Consider the following 21485-nt stretch of genomic DNA (forward strand, 5'->3'; position numbering starts at 1 on the left):
CACTAAATTCTGGGTGAATTCTTTACCGTCAAAATGTACTCCACCCCAGTTATCAGCCCCTCAGAGGTGAAAAGTCTTCCCTCATAATTCAAAGTTGGCCAAACCTTACTGGACCACAGGGCTGCGCTCTCATTACAGAGAGGACCAGGTGACAGTTTTAACCTGAGGATCACCAGGAGGTTGAGAAGAAAGATCTGTGGGGTTGCACAGTGTCTCAGTGGTTAGCACTGCTGCCTCAGAGCACCAGGGGCCTGGGTTGTTGGACCCTTGCACCTAATATGAATCGGAAGATAAAGTCAATGCATTGATGACCTATTTTTATCAATCTTGTTTGACCAAACATATAAATTCAGTCCTTCCATGCCAGGGCGATGCATGGATTACAAATAGAGCTGGAATCCTGCAGGCTAACTTCACTAACTTGCATTGCCTTTGGATATAGTTGAGACATTGGAATCACCTAAGATTAATCTAAGATTAAATGCAAATTATCATTGAAGGACCTTATTTTGTTCTTTTCATACTATGCTTTTGACCTACTTCCACTTAATGGTTTTAAGCATAATGATTTGATATCCTTTTTTGGACATTTCAGACCTGAAAAAGCATGCATTGTTGGTATAAGTAGAGGATGCAGATGATGCAAAAGAAAGAAACCTATATTATTAAGGTTTCAGAACTGAAATCCACTTCCAAGGGAAGAGCAGCAAAGCTGTGGAAAAGGAATAATGTTGCATTGGAAACAATGCTGTATTGGGCCTGTGGGTTTACTATTGTTTTCATGGTTAATGCATTGGTAGGAACCTGTTTTGAACATTCAACATGATTGAAACTCACAATGGTTTGAAAATTTAGAAGTTGTGAATTTTCTTGGCTGAAACCTGTTTGTTTATACTTTACATTTTGTCATTGTAAACAGCATTTTGTTATTTAATTTCCTTTCGTGTTTATCTTCCTGTCCAATGCAAATGAATTGATGAATGTATTTGCATATTATTAATCAACTGTGTATTATTCTCCTTTTATAGCCTTCAAAAACTTTTGCATTCCAGTAGGAAATTATCTCTGCAAGTCCTCAGCTTTGTACAGTCATTCCAGGTATAAACTATCTAAAATACTAGTGTTGAAATTGATTATTTTGAAAAATGTGATTGAAATTTGATAAGCATGGATGAGACCTAATGAATGAAACAATATCCCTACAGAGTTCAAATTCAAATCTACCCTGTTGGCTTCAACAATCTGAAATCACTTTAGTTTGTTAGTCAAAATTCAGCCATCATTGGTTCTGAATGAGTAGTAATTGGGATTAAATAAGTAATATCCTAAATTAGCTGTGGAAATAGTGCAGGGTGTTAGAGTTAAAGTTTAGAACAAAGAGAGCTTTATTCAGCGTCTAATTATTGATGGGCTGGTCTGGGGATGTGATATTGAGTCCCTGAAATTAAATTGAGTTCCATCATCCATTCTGAATATCTCTACCTCAATATAATCATACAAAAATAGTGCATGCAGAACAAAGTATTGCAAACACAGAAACAGGCCATTTAGCCCAACTGGTCTATGCCCAGTGTTTGTTCTACATCAGCATCCTCCCTCACCTCTCCATATATCTCCATCAACATAGCTTTCTCTTCCTTTTTCTGTTATACTTATCCAGCTTCCTCTTTAACACATTTATGTTATTTGCCTCAACCATTCCCTGAGGTATTGAGTTCTTCTCTGGGACAACTGTTTCTCCTGAATTCTTAAAACTCTTAATTTCGACCACTTCTACGTTGACTCTTCTTCGTAACTTTAAAGATCTTTATTAGGGTGTTCCTCATCTTTTTCTGGAGAAAATAACTCGTGCTACATAATAAACTTTGTATAACAAGCTGAAAACACTATGGCATATAAAACCATGACTATGAAGTCAACTATTGAAACTGCACATTTTTGTTTCCCATAACTCAGCTATGTTCAATCAATCTGTTGTCTTTTCCTATTCTGGAGCCTGATTTTCATCCTTCAATCAAAGATTTTAAAACCAGTCTCACACAATTGGTTCATCTTGATTCTTAACAACTCTTTGTAAAAGATTGCTTGTCTCTTCTGCTATTACTGTTGGAAGTTTATAGGAAGCCAGCAATAATAGATAACGTTTAGTTTCTCAAAAGCTGTTTGGTCATTCGGTGAGATTTTCTTGGTTTTGTAACGTTCTTGTGAAACAACCAGGAATATTTCATTACTTTTTAAGATGCTGCATAAGTGAATTGTTGCTGGTGTATTTGTATTGCCAATTGCACAATGCAATAAATGTTAGCAACTATCAAGCAGAAACCAAACACTTGAAATAAGGATGAATATTAAGAAAGTAACAGGTGAGATAGATGAGGAACTACCAAATATAATCCGTACGTTTTTGGAAAACTGTTATTTGAGAACCTTTTAATAACTGGTGTTTTTTTTTGTGTGTGTTCAGGAAACTGGTGACTCAGATAATAGTATTACATCTTTATTCACTCAATCATCGTCCATTGATGTCGGAGTTCCACTTCCAGCTAAGAATCTGATTTTCAAAGATGGCGTTTTGTCTGAGTGGGTTGGAAAGTCTCCATCATCTCTACATATTGCTAGATTGCACAAGGACCAAACTAAATGAACGTAATTTTGATGTTCTAACACTGCTCATCACAAGCAGGACTCACAATAACATATGTCTGTTTACACTGATCATTTTCCTTTCTCTCTCTCTCTCTCTCCCTCTCTCTCTCTCTCTCTCCCCCACCCCCCACTAACTTTCCTGTCTTTTTCTCCTTGCTTTTTAGCTTTTCTTTCGCCTTCCTCTCACTCTTTCTTTCCCTGACACTCCATTCCTAAAGGACAGCCAGATTTTACATGCTGATCCAAATTGATATGGTTATATAGCACCTTAATAATGTTTTAATTCAAAAAATAGACTCATGTGATTTAAATTTTTTGTGAAAACTGCTGAATAAGATAACCTCTTGAATAACTTTAAATAAACTGGATGCTTGTTTTGGTTTGTAGAATTATATGGTAACTTCCCCATGAAATACGACTTGTTTATTTGAAACAAGGTTGGCAGACCCACTCCACCATGTTAAATCAATGAAATGAGAAAGTGAGCTTTAATATCTACTTTAGCCCTGTGGAATGGTGGTCATCATCTTGCTGCCACTGTTTGTGTCCATTTGCTACTTTGCCTTTTGCCCAAAGATTGAGTAACCCATTTAGAAGTTGGTCACCAGTGTGAGCCATTATCAGGATCTAATCCCATTTAAACATAAGTGGAGGATTTTTAGTTATTTAAGCGACTGAATGACAGGTATTTAGGTACAAAAATGTACACTGGTGTACCTCAAATCCTAGATTGAAATTAAAACAAGTCCATTGAACTAAGTTTTAAAAACATTGCATGTCACTGAAGGATTAATGTTGAACTGCATTTTGAGCACCAATTGTGTGAATGTTTTGCATAAGCACAGTTTGAGAACAAAGTTGACGTGGTACTGAATATCAGTATATTATCACATTCACTGGTGTATTATATGCTACAAATCTATCACATGCGAGCTTACAAATCCAGTTGAATGGCGAAAGATTTTTTTATGCGGGTTTCATTGAAAACACATTTATTTTACCTAAGCTGGTATGAGAATCAATCTATACCACACCATTAAGCTTTAATAATTGCTACATCTGCCATGATCTTGTGAGTTCTGAAAGATAACAGACTATATTTCAGTATCAAGGATGTTTGTTCGATATAACAATTTAACTGTATTTCGGTCTGTGTAAAACTGGAGATATCTGGAAGAAGGTCCAATTAAGTAAAGTGTACCTTTTTTATGGTAGAAATTTTGTCTAATGCAAGGGTCTATTTTTGCAGAACAGTAAGTAGTTTTTAAACTATTGATCTGTTGTAACTCTGGCTTCAATAACAGTTGCAGTGATTATTTTGTACATTTTTTTCAGAATTCCACTGCTGAAGTTGATTGGGGAGGGAGGGGATTCTGAGCTAAACAGTTTCTGTGTTAAGTTTTATTCATTTTTTTCTAAAATTGGGAAATGGTTTGGGGTAATGAAGTGACCAATAAAGGTTTTCTTGCAACCTACAAACCATGTACAAATGACAGCTCTTTTTTTTCTTTGTAAATACATTGCAAAACTGCTTACTCTATAATTTGAGTTGCTGCTTGAAGTCAATTTCATTTATACAAAAGTATTTAAGGTACCTGAAATGTGCAATTGGAAGATTCATTATCCAAGTGTCCTTGACTCGTTCACTCTATATTACCCTCATCATCTCAGTTACAAAGATCTGTATCCTAGATTATACATTGTTGTCACCAGGGTACCTTGGTGGTCTGTTTTGGGAGCAGTGATGCTGTACAGATAATACTGAAAGATAGTGAATCAGTTAAGTCACTATGTACTCTCTCTACTTGTTGTCTTTTGTAATTCAAATGCTATTGAAATTTCAGAAGTATTTCTTGTCTCAGTTTCATTCTGTGATGCCCTTCGGCCTCAAAGTGCAATAGGTGCGCGAGTTATTCTCTTTGCAAAAAGATTTATGAAGTGTAAGATTAGTAACCATGAATATTAATATAGGCATCGGGTGTGTATATTCACTGATGTCTTTAATGGACCATAATGTCAGGCAGTGACCATTTATCTGTTTCTTACACTGCACAGTCCAACTGATTTCCATCTTGATTTGCAAAAGAAAAGTCGTTACTTCATTGAATGAGATGTGACCTTTTTAAAATTGCATTTTTTTGGAATGGTGAGACTGTTGATTCATGTTAAAGGATCTTTGGACATTTTTGTTATACATATTATCTTGGAAGAATATAGCCAATAAATGTTGACAAGATTTTCATGTTTTTTCAATATTTATTTTCATGTCTAATGTGTTAATATGTGGTCCACAGAACTACACTGCTTGACTAAGGTCTCACAATAAATATTATTGCTGTGACTAGCTTCCTATTTTGAAAGTTTAATTTTCTTGCCACCTTCATGGGACTTCATAATTGGCTGCTTTTAATTTATTTATTGATTGCATGTTCTGAATGCTGAACTTTAATAACTCTACAGAGGGGGTTACTCATTGGTTCACCTTCATGTGTTTTGAGTGCTTTCTCAATTTCGAAGGCAATCCTGCTTTCCTCCAGATTGGTAATAATATCCGATGTGTCTTCAATGTTTTGCCAGATCATGACTGAAAATTCAACACACTGGAAAACTCTGACTCTGGGGATGCCCATGTCTCCCCACGTCAGTTTTGTAAAGTTGCCTTATAAAAGGCATTTGGAGCTTTCAGCTGTAAGGTAGGGAACTCCGTGCAGTCAAGTCATCTGTGGAGTTTCTGAACTTGTCCAATGAGCTTGCAAAAGTTATCTTTTTTTCTTCTTCAGAGAGTCATCTGAAATGAAGAATTTTTTGGCCCCAAGCATCAGCCTATCCATTGGCCAGTTCACCCCTCCAGGTTGTACCACTGATCAATGAAATTATAGTTGATCCATAATCTAACTTCATATATAGTTTCTCTTTTCTCCCATATCTCTTAGGTTAACAAATATCTATCAATTTCCGATTTAAAAATTAACAATTTATGTCCTATCAACCACCTTTTACAGAACATTTGGCCCAGTGCCATCTCGTTGTGGATTCTCCAAAATAGAGCATTTCTGTCCACCTATGGTACAATGGCTATTTAGGCAATCACAATGTCATTTAAATATATGCTACATAAACGCTTCAAATGAGTGACCGAAATTATAGTATCAAATTAAATAGAGAGCTGGTGAAAGCTGGTTTCTGCCCTTAAATCTTAAATGTCAATCTATTCATTGCTTCAATGTCTATACTTCAAAGATTACAACTCTAAATTGATGTAGTCTCTTATAATTCATGAATTTCATACATTAACACTTGAATCATTTTTATCTGGAGTTTTAATTGACATGCTCCCCTACTCCTAAAAAACAATGTATTATACTTTGTAATAATCTGAGTTTAACACTTTGCAAGTTAGTAGAAAAACAGAATGGTCCCAAAATGAATGAGAAGAACAACAGAATTAGAGTTTAAAGAAGCCAGCAAAGTAAATTGGAAAGCTGATAACACAGGCACATTCAACAACACTACAGCTGGGTAAAGTCAAAACACCAGATTTTCCTTTGATTGTTATTAAGGTTTCACAGAAGTGAAAAATGATAGAGAATTCATTTCACCAGCTCTCTAACTATTTAATTTGATGCTATAATTTGTCAATCATTTGAAGTGTTTACATAGCATACATTTAAATGTCACTGTGATGGCCTAATTAGCCCTTATATCAACAATCACCAGCTATGAAGCATGTTTAATTGACAGTGCTTCACAGGACCCACATATTTTCCATTTGTTTCACATCAAATCAAGAAAGAAATGTATTAGTATAGGTGAACGAAAGATTGATTAGAGACAGAGGATTTAATGTATTCCTGAAAGTGAGCAGTGTTAAAATGTGCTCTCCAGAGCTTGCGGCCTATTCGACTGAAGGTATGGTTGCCATTGGTGGAATAATGAGCACTGGGGACACTTGGGAGGCTAAAACTAGGTGGGAGAGAGGTGGTTGTGGTGTGGGATGTTGTACCAGATGTTAACATTATCATGCTCATTGGCAATTATGCCCATGCCAATTGCAATTCTATGACTTTCCACCTGCCTCCCTCTGGACTTCTTGATGGAATCATAAAATGGCTTCAGCCCAGAAGAAGGGCCATTGAGCTTGTATTGCAATCCTAGAGGATCAATTTTAGCTACTATGTCTCTCCTGTCCTTATCCTGTAGTCTTACATTTTTCCATTCATTTGCATATACAAAACCCTTTTGAACGCCGTGATTGAACTGCTTCGACCACAATCTGAGGCTGTGCATTTCATAGGATCAAAGCATTCAAAACCCTAATTTTTCAGGACATTAGATACCATTGCAATCATTTTGTGTGTAATTGGATTGTCGAAAACTACAGCACACATGCACAAAATAATTCAACTTTTCCAACTAAAGTGTTAAAAGTTTGGGTTGAGGAGTTTGTACTGTAAACTTTTGCTTTAGCAAGCTCTCATCATGGGGACTCTTGAAGGAAGGTTCCCTATGCGGCAGTAAGTGAATTAATTAAGGGACAACAACGTCTTGAGTGTCTGCACACCAACCTATGGATTGCTGCAAATTACACTTACGCTACTTTCATGAGAGGAATCTCTTCATTTCTATTATCAGATTAACAGTTTTGCTCCCCTCCTCATTTGTACATGTCAGTTCCCATTCAAAATATCTGACAAAATTCACTTGTGCACTTTATACATACTCTCCTGCCTCATATTCCTAGGCTTCCCATCTGTGCCAATGTATAAAGAAGCCCTTTTTCGCAGCACCACTCAATGTTTCAGTGAGTGTCTTGGGACTGTGGTGATTGTAATTTACTAATAACTAATTTTAAGATGAACGTATTTCTGCACTCCTTCCACTGTAGTAGGGATAATCTTGCCCTGCCTCCATCTACTCCACATTCAGGCAAAGAACATTTGTTGACAGAGCAAGTGAGCAAGAAGAGACCATACATTCTTGGAAGATGTGATTAGCAGGGAGAGAAGTTTTTGGATATTTTGAGCCAAACAGCCAACTTGCATGTAATGGGCTAAAGTGTTCCTATTGGTCTGTCAATGATTAAGTCTCTGCATCTGCCTGACTTGTTATGTCATTATTCATCTTCAGTGTTCCATGGCTGTGTGCCACATGTAAGAATTGATGTCTACACATTACTGATCTTGATCACATAATAGTTTGTTTGAGGCAACAAAAGTAATTCTTTATTGGCCCTGTGCTTCACCGTGAGGACTTTTAGTAGGCAGGGTGAACTTGGCTTCATACTTCATAAAAATGCACCTCATGATGTAGAATATTAAGAACTCCTTAACTCACATCTTTATTTCTTCCTTGTCATCTGCATTATGAACCATTGATGCTCTTTCTTTGCCAAATTCAGTCTGCCAAATATTGGTCATGGGTATATTTGAAGCTGGTTTGGTCAGTAATCAAAGTGTTGCATCGTCAACCACCACAAAGATGTGGTATGCAGGACACAGTGCCTTAAAACATAAACTTCGGTTTTTACAACTGCTTGTTCAACTTACATCAACATATGTTGTTTCCAAATGTTGTTGTTAAAATTTGGAATATACAATGAGAATGTTACTCCACATGTGTGCTACAAAATTAACACAATGTAAGCACTGTGTGGAATCCATCAAGGTGCAGGTCAAGATGGAGGTGGAATGGTTTAATCTAGAAATGTTGTATATATACACCTTTCCATGATGTTCCTCTTCCACTGGCTGTAAATGTATGATAGTCATTAATAAATCCCACAGTGGATTCAGAAGTAATTGGACTTCGCTACCACTGAGACCAATGACACAGATTGAATGGGTGGTTTTAAGGTGATGCTGAATAAGCATGGGAGAGAGAAGGGAATGATAGGGAATGATGATGGAGTTTGTGTTCGGGTGGGATGTGTGAGGCTCATGAAGCATTTGGACCAAATTGGCTGTTTCTGTCCTGAAATTTTATGTAATTTTCCTATAAATAATTGCTGTTTTACTCTTGTCAGATTTATTTTTGCCTTTCTGCTTTCCGTTTGTATTTCTTTTCTCTTCCTCTTTCTATCCCTTTACTTTCCCTTTTCATGAATCTTTTTAACATCGTGGTCAGAGATCTTCTGATGTTCAGACAATCCAAGACTGGATGTACCCTGAGTGGGATCCTACAAGTTCTTATGCAATAGTTGCCCCGGCAGTATAAACTTCTGATTTGCAATTATCCAGTGTCTGGAACCCTTCAGCCCCAATTCTGAGTTAGAATTGGAGGGTTTCAACTCCCTTAAAAGTTACTCATGAAAATTGAGGCACGTGGGGTTGAAATCTTACTCCTGAAAATATTACTTGTGTAAATGTTAATCTCTACTTTTTGACTAAAAATTTAGTCTCAGCAACCCCATTTTTCCAGAGGTTTACATGGTCATTCTTTTCTCTCTTGTCTTTTATCTCAAAGAACTGACCCGAATGTTCTTTACCCTAACTACAAAAATGTCAAATGATTAGTGTACAAAATCCCATGCAGGGACTGCACAAAACACTACATAGGACAAACAGGAAGACAGCTAACAAACCGCATCCATGAACACCAACTAGCCACGAAACGACACGACCAGCTATCCCTAGTAGCCATACACTCACATGACAAACAACACGAATTCAATTGGGACAACACCACTAATATAGGGCAGGCCAAACAGAGAACAGCCAGGGAATTCCTAGAGGCATGGCACTCATCCACAAATTCTATCAACAGACACATCGACCTAGACCCTATATACCGGCCACTGCAGCGGACAGCAACTGACAACCGGAAGCGGCAGATTCAGACCAGTATAAATGCCGGAGGAATCAGCACAGAAGCGCTTCACAGGAGGCTCGAGCCCAAGCACTGAAGATGTCACCTAGAAAGGGGACGAAACATTTGCAACAAAAACTCCCAGCTCGGCGAATGGAACCACAACAACGAGCACCCGAGCTACAAACCTTCTCACAAACTTTGAATGTCAAATGTTTGTGAAATGCATATTTAGCTAAAAAAAACAATCTCATTTTCCTGTGTGTCAGGAGTTAAAATGCCACTATGGGATGCAACAGAAGAGATTGCTGAAGCCCTGGAAAACATATTTAATAATTCACTGGCCACAGGTGAAGTGCCAGAAACTGAAGGATGGCTGATCTTTCGTTGAAGAGCAACAAGGGGTAGGACAGGTAATTTCAGACCAGTTAGTCTCATATAAGTGAGAGGGAAATTCTTGGAAAAAGCTCTGAGACACAGGCCTAGTAAACACTTGGAAGGGCAAAGATTGGTGAGGGATAGTCAGCATGGATTTGTCACAGGGAGATTCTATCTGAGTTATTGAGCTTTTTGAAAAGGTGACTGAATATATTGATGAGGGTAATGGGGTTGATGTGGTTTCTATGGACTTTGGTAAAGCCTTTGACAAGGTCTCATATGGAAGGCTGATCTAAAAGCTAAAAGCCCATAGGATCCAAGGCAAATTGGCAAACTTTTACCAAGATTGGTTTCAAACAGGGGGCAAAGGTGGTGGTTTATTTTTTGTGACTGGAAGCCTATGACCAGAGGTGCACCAAGGTTCTGGGACCTTTGTTTATTATGTGTATTAACAACTTGGATGTGAACATAGAAGGGATAATTAGTAAGCTTGTAGATGACATGAAAATTAGTGGTGTTTTTGATAGTGAAGAGGATGGCTTGGGGATATTGATCAGCTGGTAAATTGGACACAGCAATCCAGATGGAGTTTTATCCTGGTAAGTGTGATGGGATGCATTTTGGGAGGTCTAATAATCAAAGGATATTTGAATGAATGGCAGGTCTATAGGAACAAAGAAACCTTGGTATACAAGTCCACGCATCTTTGAAAGTCAGTACAGATAGACAGATTGGTGAAGAAGTCATACGGGATGATTGTTTTCATTAGGCCAGATGTAGAATATAGAAGCAAGGAAGTTATTACAACCTTACAAAATATTGGGAAGGTCATAGATGGAATACTGTGTGCAGGTCTGGTCTTCACACCATTAGCAGGATGTGATTGCACTGGAAATGGTGCAGAGAAATTCAACAAGATGTTGCTTGGGATGATAAGTCTCAGTTGCAAGGGGAGATTGGATAGGCTGGGTTTGTTTTCCTTGGAGCAGAGGAAGCTGGGGAAGGGGGGGGGAGGGATCTGACTGAAGTTTCCAAAATTATGAGAGACATAGACAGAGTAGTTTGTGAGCATCTTTTCCCCATAACAAACATTTCTAAAACCAGAAGGCATACCTTTAAGGTGAGGATTAAGTAGTTTAGAGGAAATCTAAGAAAAATATTTTTTCACCCAGAGGATAGTTGAAAAATAGAACATGCTGCCTGAGAGGGTGGAGGAGGTAGGTACTGTCGCAGCATTTAAAATGCGTTTTAAGTGTTCATCTAGATGGTAAGGAATAGGAGGTTATGGGGTAAAAACAATGACTGCAGATGCTGGAAACCAGATTCTGGATCAGTGGTGCTGGAAGAGCACTGCAGTTCAGGCAGCCTCCAACGAGCAGCGAAATCGACGTTTCGGGCAAAAGCCCTTCATCAGGAATAAAGGCAGTGAGCCTGAAGTGTGGAGAGATAAGCAAAGGGAGGGTGGGGGTCGGGGTGGGGGTGGGGAGAGAATAGCATAGAGTACAATGGGTGAGTGGGGGAGGGGATGAAGGTGATAAGTCAGGGAGGAGAGGGTGGAGTGGATAGGTGGAAAAGGAGCTAGGCAGGTCGGACAAGTCCGGACAAGTCATGGGGATAGTGCTGAGCTGGAAGTTTGAAACTAGAGTGAGGTGGGGGAAGGGGAAATGAGGAAGCTGTTGAAGTCCACATTGATGTCCTGGGGTTGAAGTGTTCCGAGGCGGAAAATGAGGCGTTCTTCCTCCAGGCGTCTGCTGGTGAGGGAGCAGCGGTGAAGGAGGCCCAGGACCTCCATGTCCTCGGCAGAGTGGGAGGGGGAGTTGAAATGTTGGGCCACGGGGTGGTGTGGTTGATTGGTGCGGGTGTCTCGGAGATGTTCCCTAAAGTGCTCTGCTAGGAGGCACTCAGTCTCCCCAATGTAGAGGAGACCGCATCAGGAGCAACGGATACAATAAATGATATTAGTGGATGTGAAGGTAAAACTTTGATGGATGTGGAAGGCTCCTTTAAGGACTTGGATAGAGGTGAGGGAGGAGGTGTGGGCACAGGTTTTACAGTTCCTGCGGTGGCAGGGGAAAGTGCCAGGATGGGACGGTGGCTCGTAGGGGGGCGTGGACCTGACCAGGTAGTCACGGAGGGAACGGTCTTTGCGGAAGGCGGAAAGGGGTGGGGAGGGAAATATATCCCTGGTGGTGGGGTCTTTTTGGAGGTGGCGGAAATGTCGGCAGATGATTTGGTTTATGCGAAGGTTTGTAGGGTGGAAGGTGAGCACCAGGGGCGTTCTGTCCTTGTTACAGTTGGAGGGGTGGGGTCTGAGGGCGGAAGTGTGGGATGTGGACGAGATGCGTTGGAGGGCATGTTTAACCACATGGGAAGGGAAATTGCGCTCTCTAAAGAAGGAGGCCATCTGGTATGTTCTATGGTGAACTGGTCCTTGGAGCAGATACGGCAGAGGCGGAGGATTTGGGAATACGGGATGGCATTTTTGCAAGAGATAGGGTGGGAAGAGGTGTAATCCAGGTAGCTGTGGGAGTCGGTGGTTTGTAAAAAATGTCAGTGTCAAGTCGGTCGTCATTAATGGAGATGGAGAGGTCCAGGAAGTGGGAGGGAGGTGTCAGAGACGGTTCAGGTAAATTTAAGGTCAGGGTGGAATGTGTTGGTGAAGTTGATGAATTGCTCAACCTCCTTGCGGGAGCACGAGGTGGCGCCAATGCAGTCATCAATGTAGCAGAGGAAGAGGTGGGGAGTGGTGCCGGTGTAATTATGGAAGATCAACTGTTCTACGTAGCCAACAAAGAGACAGGCATAGCTGGGGCCCATACATGTGTGGCTACCCCTTTGGTCTGGAGGAAGTGGGAGGATTCAAAGGAGAAATTGTTAAGGGTGAGGACCAGTTCGGCCAAACGAATGAGAGCGTCGGTGGAAGGGTACTGTTCGGAACGTCTGGAGAGGGAAAAAATTGAGGCCTTGGAGGCCCTGGTCATGGCGGATGGAGGTGTAGAGGGATTGGATATCCATGAAGATGAGGCGTTGGGGCCCGGGGAAACGGAAGTCTTGGAGGAGGTGGAGGGCGTGGGTGGTGTCTCGAACATATGTGGGGAGTTCCTGGACTAGGGGGGATAGGACAGCGTCGAGGTAGGTTGAGATGATTCAGTGGGGCAGGAGCATGCTGAGACAATGGGTCGGCCAGGGTGGTCAGGCTTGTGGATTTTGGGAAGGAGGTAGAACTGGGCAGTGCAGGGTTCCCGGACTATGAGTTGGAAGCTGTGGGTGGGAGATCTCCTGAGGTGATGAGGTTCTGTATGGTCTGGGATGGGGGCTGGGGTCATGGTCGAGGGGGCAGTAGGAAGAGGTGTCCTCGAGGTAGGAGGTTATAGACCAAGTGTACATGAATGGGATTAGTGTAGTTTGGTGTTTGCTGGTTGGCATAGACATGGTGGGTTGAAGGGCCTGTTTCAATGGGTAAAAACAATGACTGCAGATGCTGGAAACCAGATTCTGGATTAGAGGTGTTGGAAAAGCACAGCAGTTCAGGCAGCATCCGACGAGCAGTAAAATTGGCGTTTCGGGCAAAAGCCCTTCATCCTAATGAAGGGCTTTTGCCTGAAACGTCAATTTTACTGCTCCTTGGATGCTGCCTGAACTGCTGTCCTTTTCCAGCACCTTTAATCCAGGGCCTGTTTCTATGTTGTCTCACTCTGTAGTACGTTGTGAGCAAATAGTGAAAGGGAAAGAGTTACAAAAGGATGATCATATCTAATGCAAAGGAAGAGGCGGGGAGAAGCTGCTGAAGCTGAATGCAAAATCAGTTTCTTGGATCCTTAAACAAAAACAGAAATCACTAGAAAAGCTCAGCAGGTCTGGAAACATGTGTGGAGAGATATCAGAGTTACCATTTCAGGTTGAGTGACCTTTCCTCAGAATTCAGATTCCTAATGTCATTTGTCACTACTGAAAGTGGCTGTTTGTCCACATCAGTATAGTAGGGGACACCTAGAACAGAGAATAATTAATTTTGCTTTATTAAAACAGAATATGCAATCCTTCCACAAGATGAACACTTTTCAAGAATATCTCAACCCATGAGGGCAAGATCAGCTTTGATTTATGAGCTAGAGTATCACAGTGCTTAGAAAGGACTGATGACATCAACTTGTAATCATATAGTACCTTTATATAACAAAGCATCCCAAGATGCATCATGGGTATTATACATTAAAAATAGATGCTAGGTCACATGAGATATTAGAGAAAACAGCCAAAGAGATGGATTAATAAGAGGGATCTCAAAGTATAATGGAGAATTGGAGAGATTTAAGGAGGGAATTCGATAGGTTTGCACGTGCGAAGGTGAAGGCATACCCCCCAATGGTATGACCATTAAAATCAGGCAGGCATAAAACTCGGGCACTTGACGTATTGCATACAGTTCTGGTTCCCGCATTATAGGAAAGATGTTGAAGCATTGCAAAGGGTGCAGAAGAGATTTTTCAGGATGTTGCCTAATTTGGAGGGAAGGTCTTATGACGAAAGGCTGAGGGACTTCAGGCTGTTTTTCGTTTGAAAGAAGAAGGTTAAGAGGTTACTTAATAGAGGCATACAAGATTATCACAGTGTGGACAGTGAGAACCTTTTTTCCTCGGATGGTGATGGCTAGCACAAGGGGACATAGCTTTAAATTGGGCGGAGTGGGGGGGGGGTGGGGAGTGATACATGTAGGTTAGATGGGCTTTAGATTGGTTTCACAGATTGGTGCAACATTGAGGGCTGAAGGGCTTGTACTAAGCTGTAATGTTTTATGCTCGAGGTCAGAATGAGAGGAGTGAAGAGTTCTCAAAGGACTGTCAGGCTGGAGAAAATGACAGGGAGGGAGAGACAGACATGGAAGGATATGAAGATGTAGGTCAGTAAAAACAGGGAAATCTATTTTGAATATATAGTTGAATATAATGTTGAGTGCAAATACTTTAACAAAACACATGGTATTCTAAGAGAAAGTGAGGACTGCAGATGCTGGAGATCAGAGCTGAAAATGTGTTGCTGGAAAAGCACAGCAGGTCAGGCAGCATCCAAGGAACAGGAGAATCAACGTTTCGGGCATAAGCCCTTCTTCATGGTATTCTAGGCTTCATTAATATGGCCACAGAGTACAAGAGCACGGAGATAATGCTGAAACTATGCTGGACATTGATTACACCTCAGCTTGAGTGTTGTACACCATTCTAAACTTTTGGCATGATGTGAATACATTTAGGAGAGTGAAGATGTTTACCAGAATGATTCCAGGGATGAGAATTTTCAGTGATGAAGAGAGATTGGAAAAGGTGGGACATTTTCATTGCAGAGAAGGCGGCTAAGAGGAGACCTGATGGAAGGTTCCAAAATGATGAAGAGTTTGTTAGGGGAAAGCTTCTCATTCTTAAGAGGGTCAAGAACCAGAGGAGACGGATTTGGAGTATTTTGCAAAAGAAGGACAGCATGAGGTGAGAAAGTATTTTTTTGACACAGTCAGTAATTAGGATCTGAAATGTACTGCTTGGAAGAGTGATGTAGGCAGGCTTAGTTGAAGCATTCAAGGGTTGATTGTTTATAAATTAAATAATGTACAGGTTTTCAGAGAAGATTTGCACAGAGTTGGTGCGGTATGGGCCGAATGATCTCATTTTACTCATTAAAAGATCTGTGACAAAAGCAAATTACTGGAGAAACTCGGCATTATCTATTGGAATGTTGTGATTGTTTTTAAAAAAACAAAATGAAAGCCTTTTTGCATGTGACTTCAGTCAGTTACATGGTATCCAGTGACACCAACTGGAAACAACGTGTAACTTCATATTTGTGAAGTAACATTTCTTACCAGATAAAAATAAGCAAATGCGTTAAAAACATTTCATGTGATGTAATAAATCTCATTAAGGCTTATAATTCTCATTAGTCACACACAAGAATAATTAAAACAATATGACTGACCTTCTATCTCTCAAAATAACATGTTTTTCATAAACCCTCCTCTGGGCCCCTTTAAATGTAGTCCTGTGTTTGTTTTCCTTGGCAATATTTTGACTGTTTAGTACTTGCACAATAACTGGCAGTAAATATTTGAATATTTCTGAAGTGCCTGGCCTCAGGGAACGAACTTGGCTTCAGGTGTCCGAAGAAAGACAGAAAAACTGCCTTCTGTGACTGCGAGGTGTATTTTGCAGAGGCGAAGTTTGATCTTACGTTTCATTGACTTTGTTAATAACTTAACACGTGAACATGGTAAGTTAGTTTTTAATTTCCCAATTCATACATTTTTATCAGTTAAGATTAACAGGAGTCGCCTTTTGTATTCAACTTCCATGATACATTTTACGTACTTTGGAATACTTAAATGTAACCCCAATCTGTGACAACGCAATAGTTTTCTATGCTAGTTCTCTACACGGTGTTTATATTCCTTAAGTAAGAAATATTAGACAAATCCTGCTTTTTAACAAGTGGACCTTTAGGTGGAAATCTCAGTAATTGTAATTTCAAACTCTTGACAGAATTACTCAATTCATCAGAACCTGGATATTTGCATTGTGTGTGAGTATTGTGTTCCAGCTTATTCCCACTTGCTGCATAAAATTTCTCCCTTAAATCAGCTTATTCTGTCAGTAGATTTTCCCCAAAAATTTTAATATGTCTTCTGTAATCCTCAGCTGATGAGTGTATGTTTTAACATGCTAATATATATCTTTGATAAACACCTTTATCAACAACGACTCAATTTCTTTTGCTACAAGGAGTACAATCTCAGTTTCTCCAAACACCTGATTCCACAATTCATCTGGACTGTGTTGGAACATTCCCTACTTGCCTGCATTTGTGCAGCCCCTAACATTATTAAAGAAAGTGAACATCCCACAGGACAAACCATTGTGACTACATGGTGTCCCATTCACCACCTTCAACATTCCCCCTCTGCACCACTGAGGCACATTGCCATCACTGTGTAAAAGGTAAAGTCACCATTGTCCTACCTGATCACAGGGCTGCTCTCTCAGGAAAGATGTGTGAGGCAAACTTTTCACAAAGGATGGTGAGTGCTTGGAATGCTTTCCCAGAGGAGGTGGTGGAAACAAATACAATGCAGCATTCAAGAAGTATCTGGACGAATATATGAATCGGAAGGGAATAAAGGGGTATGGATCCTGTAAGTGAAGGCAGTTTTAGTTTGGAAGGGAAAAATGTGGCAGCATAGGATTGTAAGGCAAAAGGACCTGTTCCTCTGCTGTATTGTTCTTTTTAAAATGAGAATTTACCCTTTTTTAACCAAAGGATCAATTTAGTTTGTTCGTTCTTAAAAACATACAGCTCTGCAAACTGCTGCAAGATTTGGTTGACTGTGTTGTGATAAAGATGTTAAACTTTCCTTCCTTTCTGAGTGATACTAGGGGAAACGTTCTCAATGGGATAAAGGTTAACTTAGTCCATTTCGTTTGCAAGGTGTTATTGTGTTTTCACTTTATTTACCTAGTAAGAAAATTATAATAAAAATGTCTTGGCGCAATTGTATTTTTTCATGGGAGGTTACATTTCATGAAATCTTTCAGTTGAGATTTTTAAAAATTGCATTCCATTAACAGTGCAAAATAAACCAGAGCAGATAAAAAGTGCTGGAGAAATGCAGCAGGTCTGACAGCTTCGGAGAAGAGGAACAGTTAATCTTTAACGATAAAAATGGACTTGAAACATCAACTGTTTCTCTTTCCACAGATTCTGCCAGATCTGCTTAATTTCTCCAGCACTTTGTGTCTTTATTTCAGATTTGCAGCATCCACGGTAACTTTACATTTTTTATGCAGAATTACAATTACTGACTTGTGAAGTTTGGGTTTTATAATATTTTGCAGGAACCTGTCATGGATAAAATTGATTTATGGACAATAGAAAAGCATTGAATTTGAAACAATAACAAATCTAGACTATGTGAGAAATTTATTTCATCCATTGTTAGAGTACAGATACAGACTATTATAGTCTGTACTAGTTTTTATGGTTAACAGGAGCTTTCTTCTACTCTTCATTTCATGTCCGTACATTCCTTCTGTTCCTTGCTCCCACATATACTGAGCTAGTTGAACCTTAATGTATGCTGTTGCTTGTGATACTGAAGCAATGTTGTTAAACACATATTTTACAAGTTTTTTATTACTTTAATAAACATGCTTCCATTTTGCTCCATTTTGATAATTTATTAGCTGATTTCTGACAATGGAAATATATGAAATACCTTAACAAAAGCCATTGCAGCTTTACCATGCATCCTGATTCTCCGGCACAACATTTTTTTACAGCTTACACTCACTGTTCTCAGTTTGTTTTTGCACTTTGCATTGGAAGCGTCATCTCCTCTTGATTAAGTGTTGCAGTATATTGATGAACATCAGGATGACTATGTCCAGGTAAGGCCTCTACAAAGAAGTAGTCATCAGAATTGGGCTAGAATAGATTACATTACTGTTTTTTATTGGTACATGCTACTTTGTAAGTTTTCTCTCTACAGTCTTCACTCATGGATTTTCGTGGGAGATCTACAATGAGTGCAATTGCAGATTTGTTAAAAATATTCAATGGGTTTTCATTAAAAGAGTCCATAAGGATTATGGCGATTAAGCTTTGTCCTCGATTGTCCTTGGGGAAAGAAAGGGATTCACAAACAAAGCATGTTGACTTGTGGACAAAGTGAAGGCTTTGGACATTGTGTCATTTAGATAACATTTTATCTACTGGTGTGAGCATGTTGCTCCAAAGTTTAGTTGAATGTGATGTAATGGATGGATGGGGAACTCCGATCATATTTATAAAGATGTGATGAATAGACATCACTCCTATTTGGGAGGGTTCCTGTTGGAGCCAGGAACAAGGACAATGGATGTCCAGCTGGAACAGTTAGAATGGGAAAAAATTTAAAACAGTGTTATGACAAGGCGGTGAACCCCTCTGTTAATTAAACTCAACACCCAGAAAATCACACCTTGCCTTGTAATCTGTTAAAATATGAGTGATAGAGAACTCCCACATTCCACTATTTAAAGAAAATAATATCAATTTATTCTTTCACTCTTTAACCGGGGCAGATGTCAGATCTTGCGGTGGGAGAGCATTTTGGTGATAGTGACCACAGCTGCCTCACATTCTACATAGCTATGGAGAAGGAGAGAAGCAGGCACAATGGGAGGATATTTAATTGGGGAAAAGGAAATTATGATGCTATTAGACGTGAGTTGGGAAGCATGGACTGGGAGCAATTGTTCCATGGAAAGGGCACTGTAGACATGTGGAGACTGTTTAAGGAACAGTCGAGTGATGCATAAATTTGTTCCTCTGAGACAGACAAGAAGGGATAAGATAAAGGAATCTTCGAAGACGAGAGCGGAGGAGCTTCTCGTCAAAAGAAAGAAGACAGCTTACGTAAGGTAGAGGAAGCAAGGGTCCTGCTCAGTTCTAGAGGATTAAAGTCAGGCGAGGAAGGAGCTCAAAAATGGTCTTAGAAGAGCCAGGAGGGGGCACGTAAAAGGCTTGGCAGGAAGGATTAGGGATAATCCAAAAGCATTTTACACGGATGTGAGGAATAAGAGAATGATCAAAAAAGAGTAGGGCCGATCAGGGATAGCATAGGGAACTTGTGCATAGAGTCTGAGGAGGTAGGGGAAGCCCTAAACGAGTTTTTTGCTTCTGTCTTTACTAAAGAAAAGGACCTTGTAGTGAATGAAACCATTGAGGAACAGGTAAGCATGCTGGAACGGATAGAGATTGAGGAAGCTGATGTGCTGAAAATTTTGACAAACATTAAGATTGACAAGTTGCCGTTGCCAGGGCCAGACCAGATTTGTCCTTGGCTGCTTTGGGAAGCAAAAAATGTGATTGCTTTGCCACTTGCGAAGATCTTTGCAACCTCTCTCTCCACCGGAATTGAACCTAAGGACTGGAGGGAGGCAAATGTAATTCCTCTCTTCAAGAAAGGAAATAGGGAAATCCCCGGCAATTACAGACCAGTCAGTCTCTCGTCTGTCGTCTGCGAGGTGTTAGAAAGGATTCTGAGGGATAGGATTTATAACCATCTGGAAGAGCATGGCTGGATTAAATGCAGTCAGCATGGCTTTGTGAGGGGCAGGTCATGCCTCACAAATCTTATTGAGTTCTTTGAGGATGTTCCTAGACAAGTTGATGAGGGTCGAGCGGTGGATGTGGTGTATATGGACTTTAGCAAGGCATTTGATAAGGTTCCCCATGGTAGGCTCGTTCAGAAGGTCAGGAGGAATGGGATACAGGGAAATTTAGCTGTCGAGATACAGAATTGGCTGGTCGACAGAAGACAGCAAGTGGTGGTGGAAGGAAAGTATTCTGCCTGGAAGTCAGTGGTGAGTGGTGTTCCACAGGGCTTTGTTCTTGGGCCTCTACTCTTTGTAATTTTTATTAATAACTTGGATGAGGAGATTGAAGGAGGGTTAGCAAGTTTGCAGACGACACAAAGGTTGGAGATGGTCATTGCCTGGCATTTGTGTGTTCTGAATATTACTTGCCACTTGTCAGCCCAAGTCTGGATATTGTCCAGATCTTGTTGCATTTGAACATGGACTATTTCAGTGTTTGAGGAGTTGCGAATGGTACTGAACATTGTGCAATCATTGGTAAACATGCCCACTCTGATCTTATGATGGAGGAAGGTTATTGATGAAGCTGCTAAGATGGTTAGGCCTAGAAGATAGAACTGAGGAACTCCTGCAGAGATGTCCTGGAGCTGAGATGACTGATCAACAACAACAACAACCATCTTCTTATGTGACAGTATGACTCCAAAAATAGGAGAGTTTTCCCCATTTATTTCAGTTTTGTTAGGGGTACTTGATGCCACACTTGCTCGAATGCAGCCTTGATGCTAAGGGCGAACACTCTCACCTCATCTCTGAAATTCAGCTCTTTTTGTCCATCTTTGAACTAAGACTGTAATGAGGTCAGGAGCTGAGTGGTCCTGACAGAACCCAAACTTAGCAACACTGAGCAGGAGCTGCTTTATAATACTGTTGATGACGCCTTCCATCACTTTACTAATGATTGAGAATAGACTGATGGGGTAGTAATTGATGAGGTTGGATTTGTCTTGTTTATTGTGTACAGGACATACCTTAGCAATTTCTCACATTGTTGGGTAGATACCAGTGTTGTAACTGTACTGGAATGGCTTGGCTAAGCGAGTTCTGGAGCACAAGTCTTCAGTATTATTGCTGGAGTATTGTCAGGACCATAGCCTTTGCAGTATCCAGTGCCTCCAACTGGTTACTGATATCAAATGTGGTGAGAAGTGAATTGGTTGAAGATTGGTATGTGTAATGCTGGGGACCACTGGAGAAGGCTGAGATAGATCATCCACTTGGCAATTCTTACTGAAGATTGCTGTGAATGCTTCAGCCTTATCTTTTACACTGATAAGCTGGGCTTCTCCATCATTAAGGATGGGGATATTTGTGGAGCTGCCTCCTCCAGTGGGTATTTTAATTGTCCATTTTCTTCCATGACTGGATGTAGCAAAACTGCAGAGCTGAGTTCTGATATGTTGGGATTACTTAGCTCTATCCTTCACTTGCTGCTTATGCTGTTTGTCATGCAAGTAGTCCTATTTGGTAGCTTCA

General features: G+C 40.2%; 1 protein-coding gene across 2 annotated transcripts in view; it reads left to right on the forward strand.

Moving 5' to 3' along the window:
- fam91a1 (family with sequence similarity 91 member A1) overlaps window positions 1–4932 on the forward strand; it is a 50771-nt gene extending 45839 nt beyond the window's left edge. For both annotated transcript variants that reach the window (XM_060823087.1, XM_060823089.1), the window contains exons 23-24: window positions 1029–1098; window positions 2465–4932. In XM_060823087.1, coding sequence (XP_060679070.1) covers window positions 1029–1098; window positions 2465–2644 — 250 coding nt within the window. In that variant the 3' untranslated portion in view covers window positions 2645–4932. The remainder of the gene's footprint in view (window positions 1–1028; window positions 1099–2464) is intronic.
- The last annotated feature ends 16553 nt before the right edge of the window (window positions 4933–21485 follow it).

The sequence above is a fragment of the Hemiscyllium ocellatum genome, chromosome 4 (genome assembly GCF_020745735.1).
Source record: "Hemiscyllium ocellatum isolate sHemOce1 chromosome 4, sHemOce1.pat.X.cur, whole genome shotgun sequence".
Lineage (NCBI taxonomy): Eukaryota > Metazoa > Chordata > Chondrichthyes > Orectolobiformes > Hemiscylliidae > Hemiscyllium > Hemiscyllium ocellatum.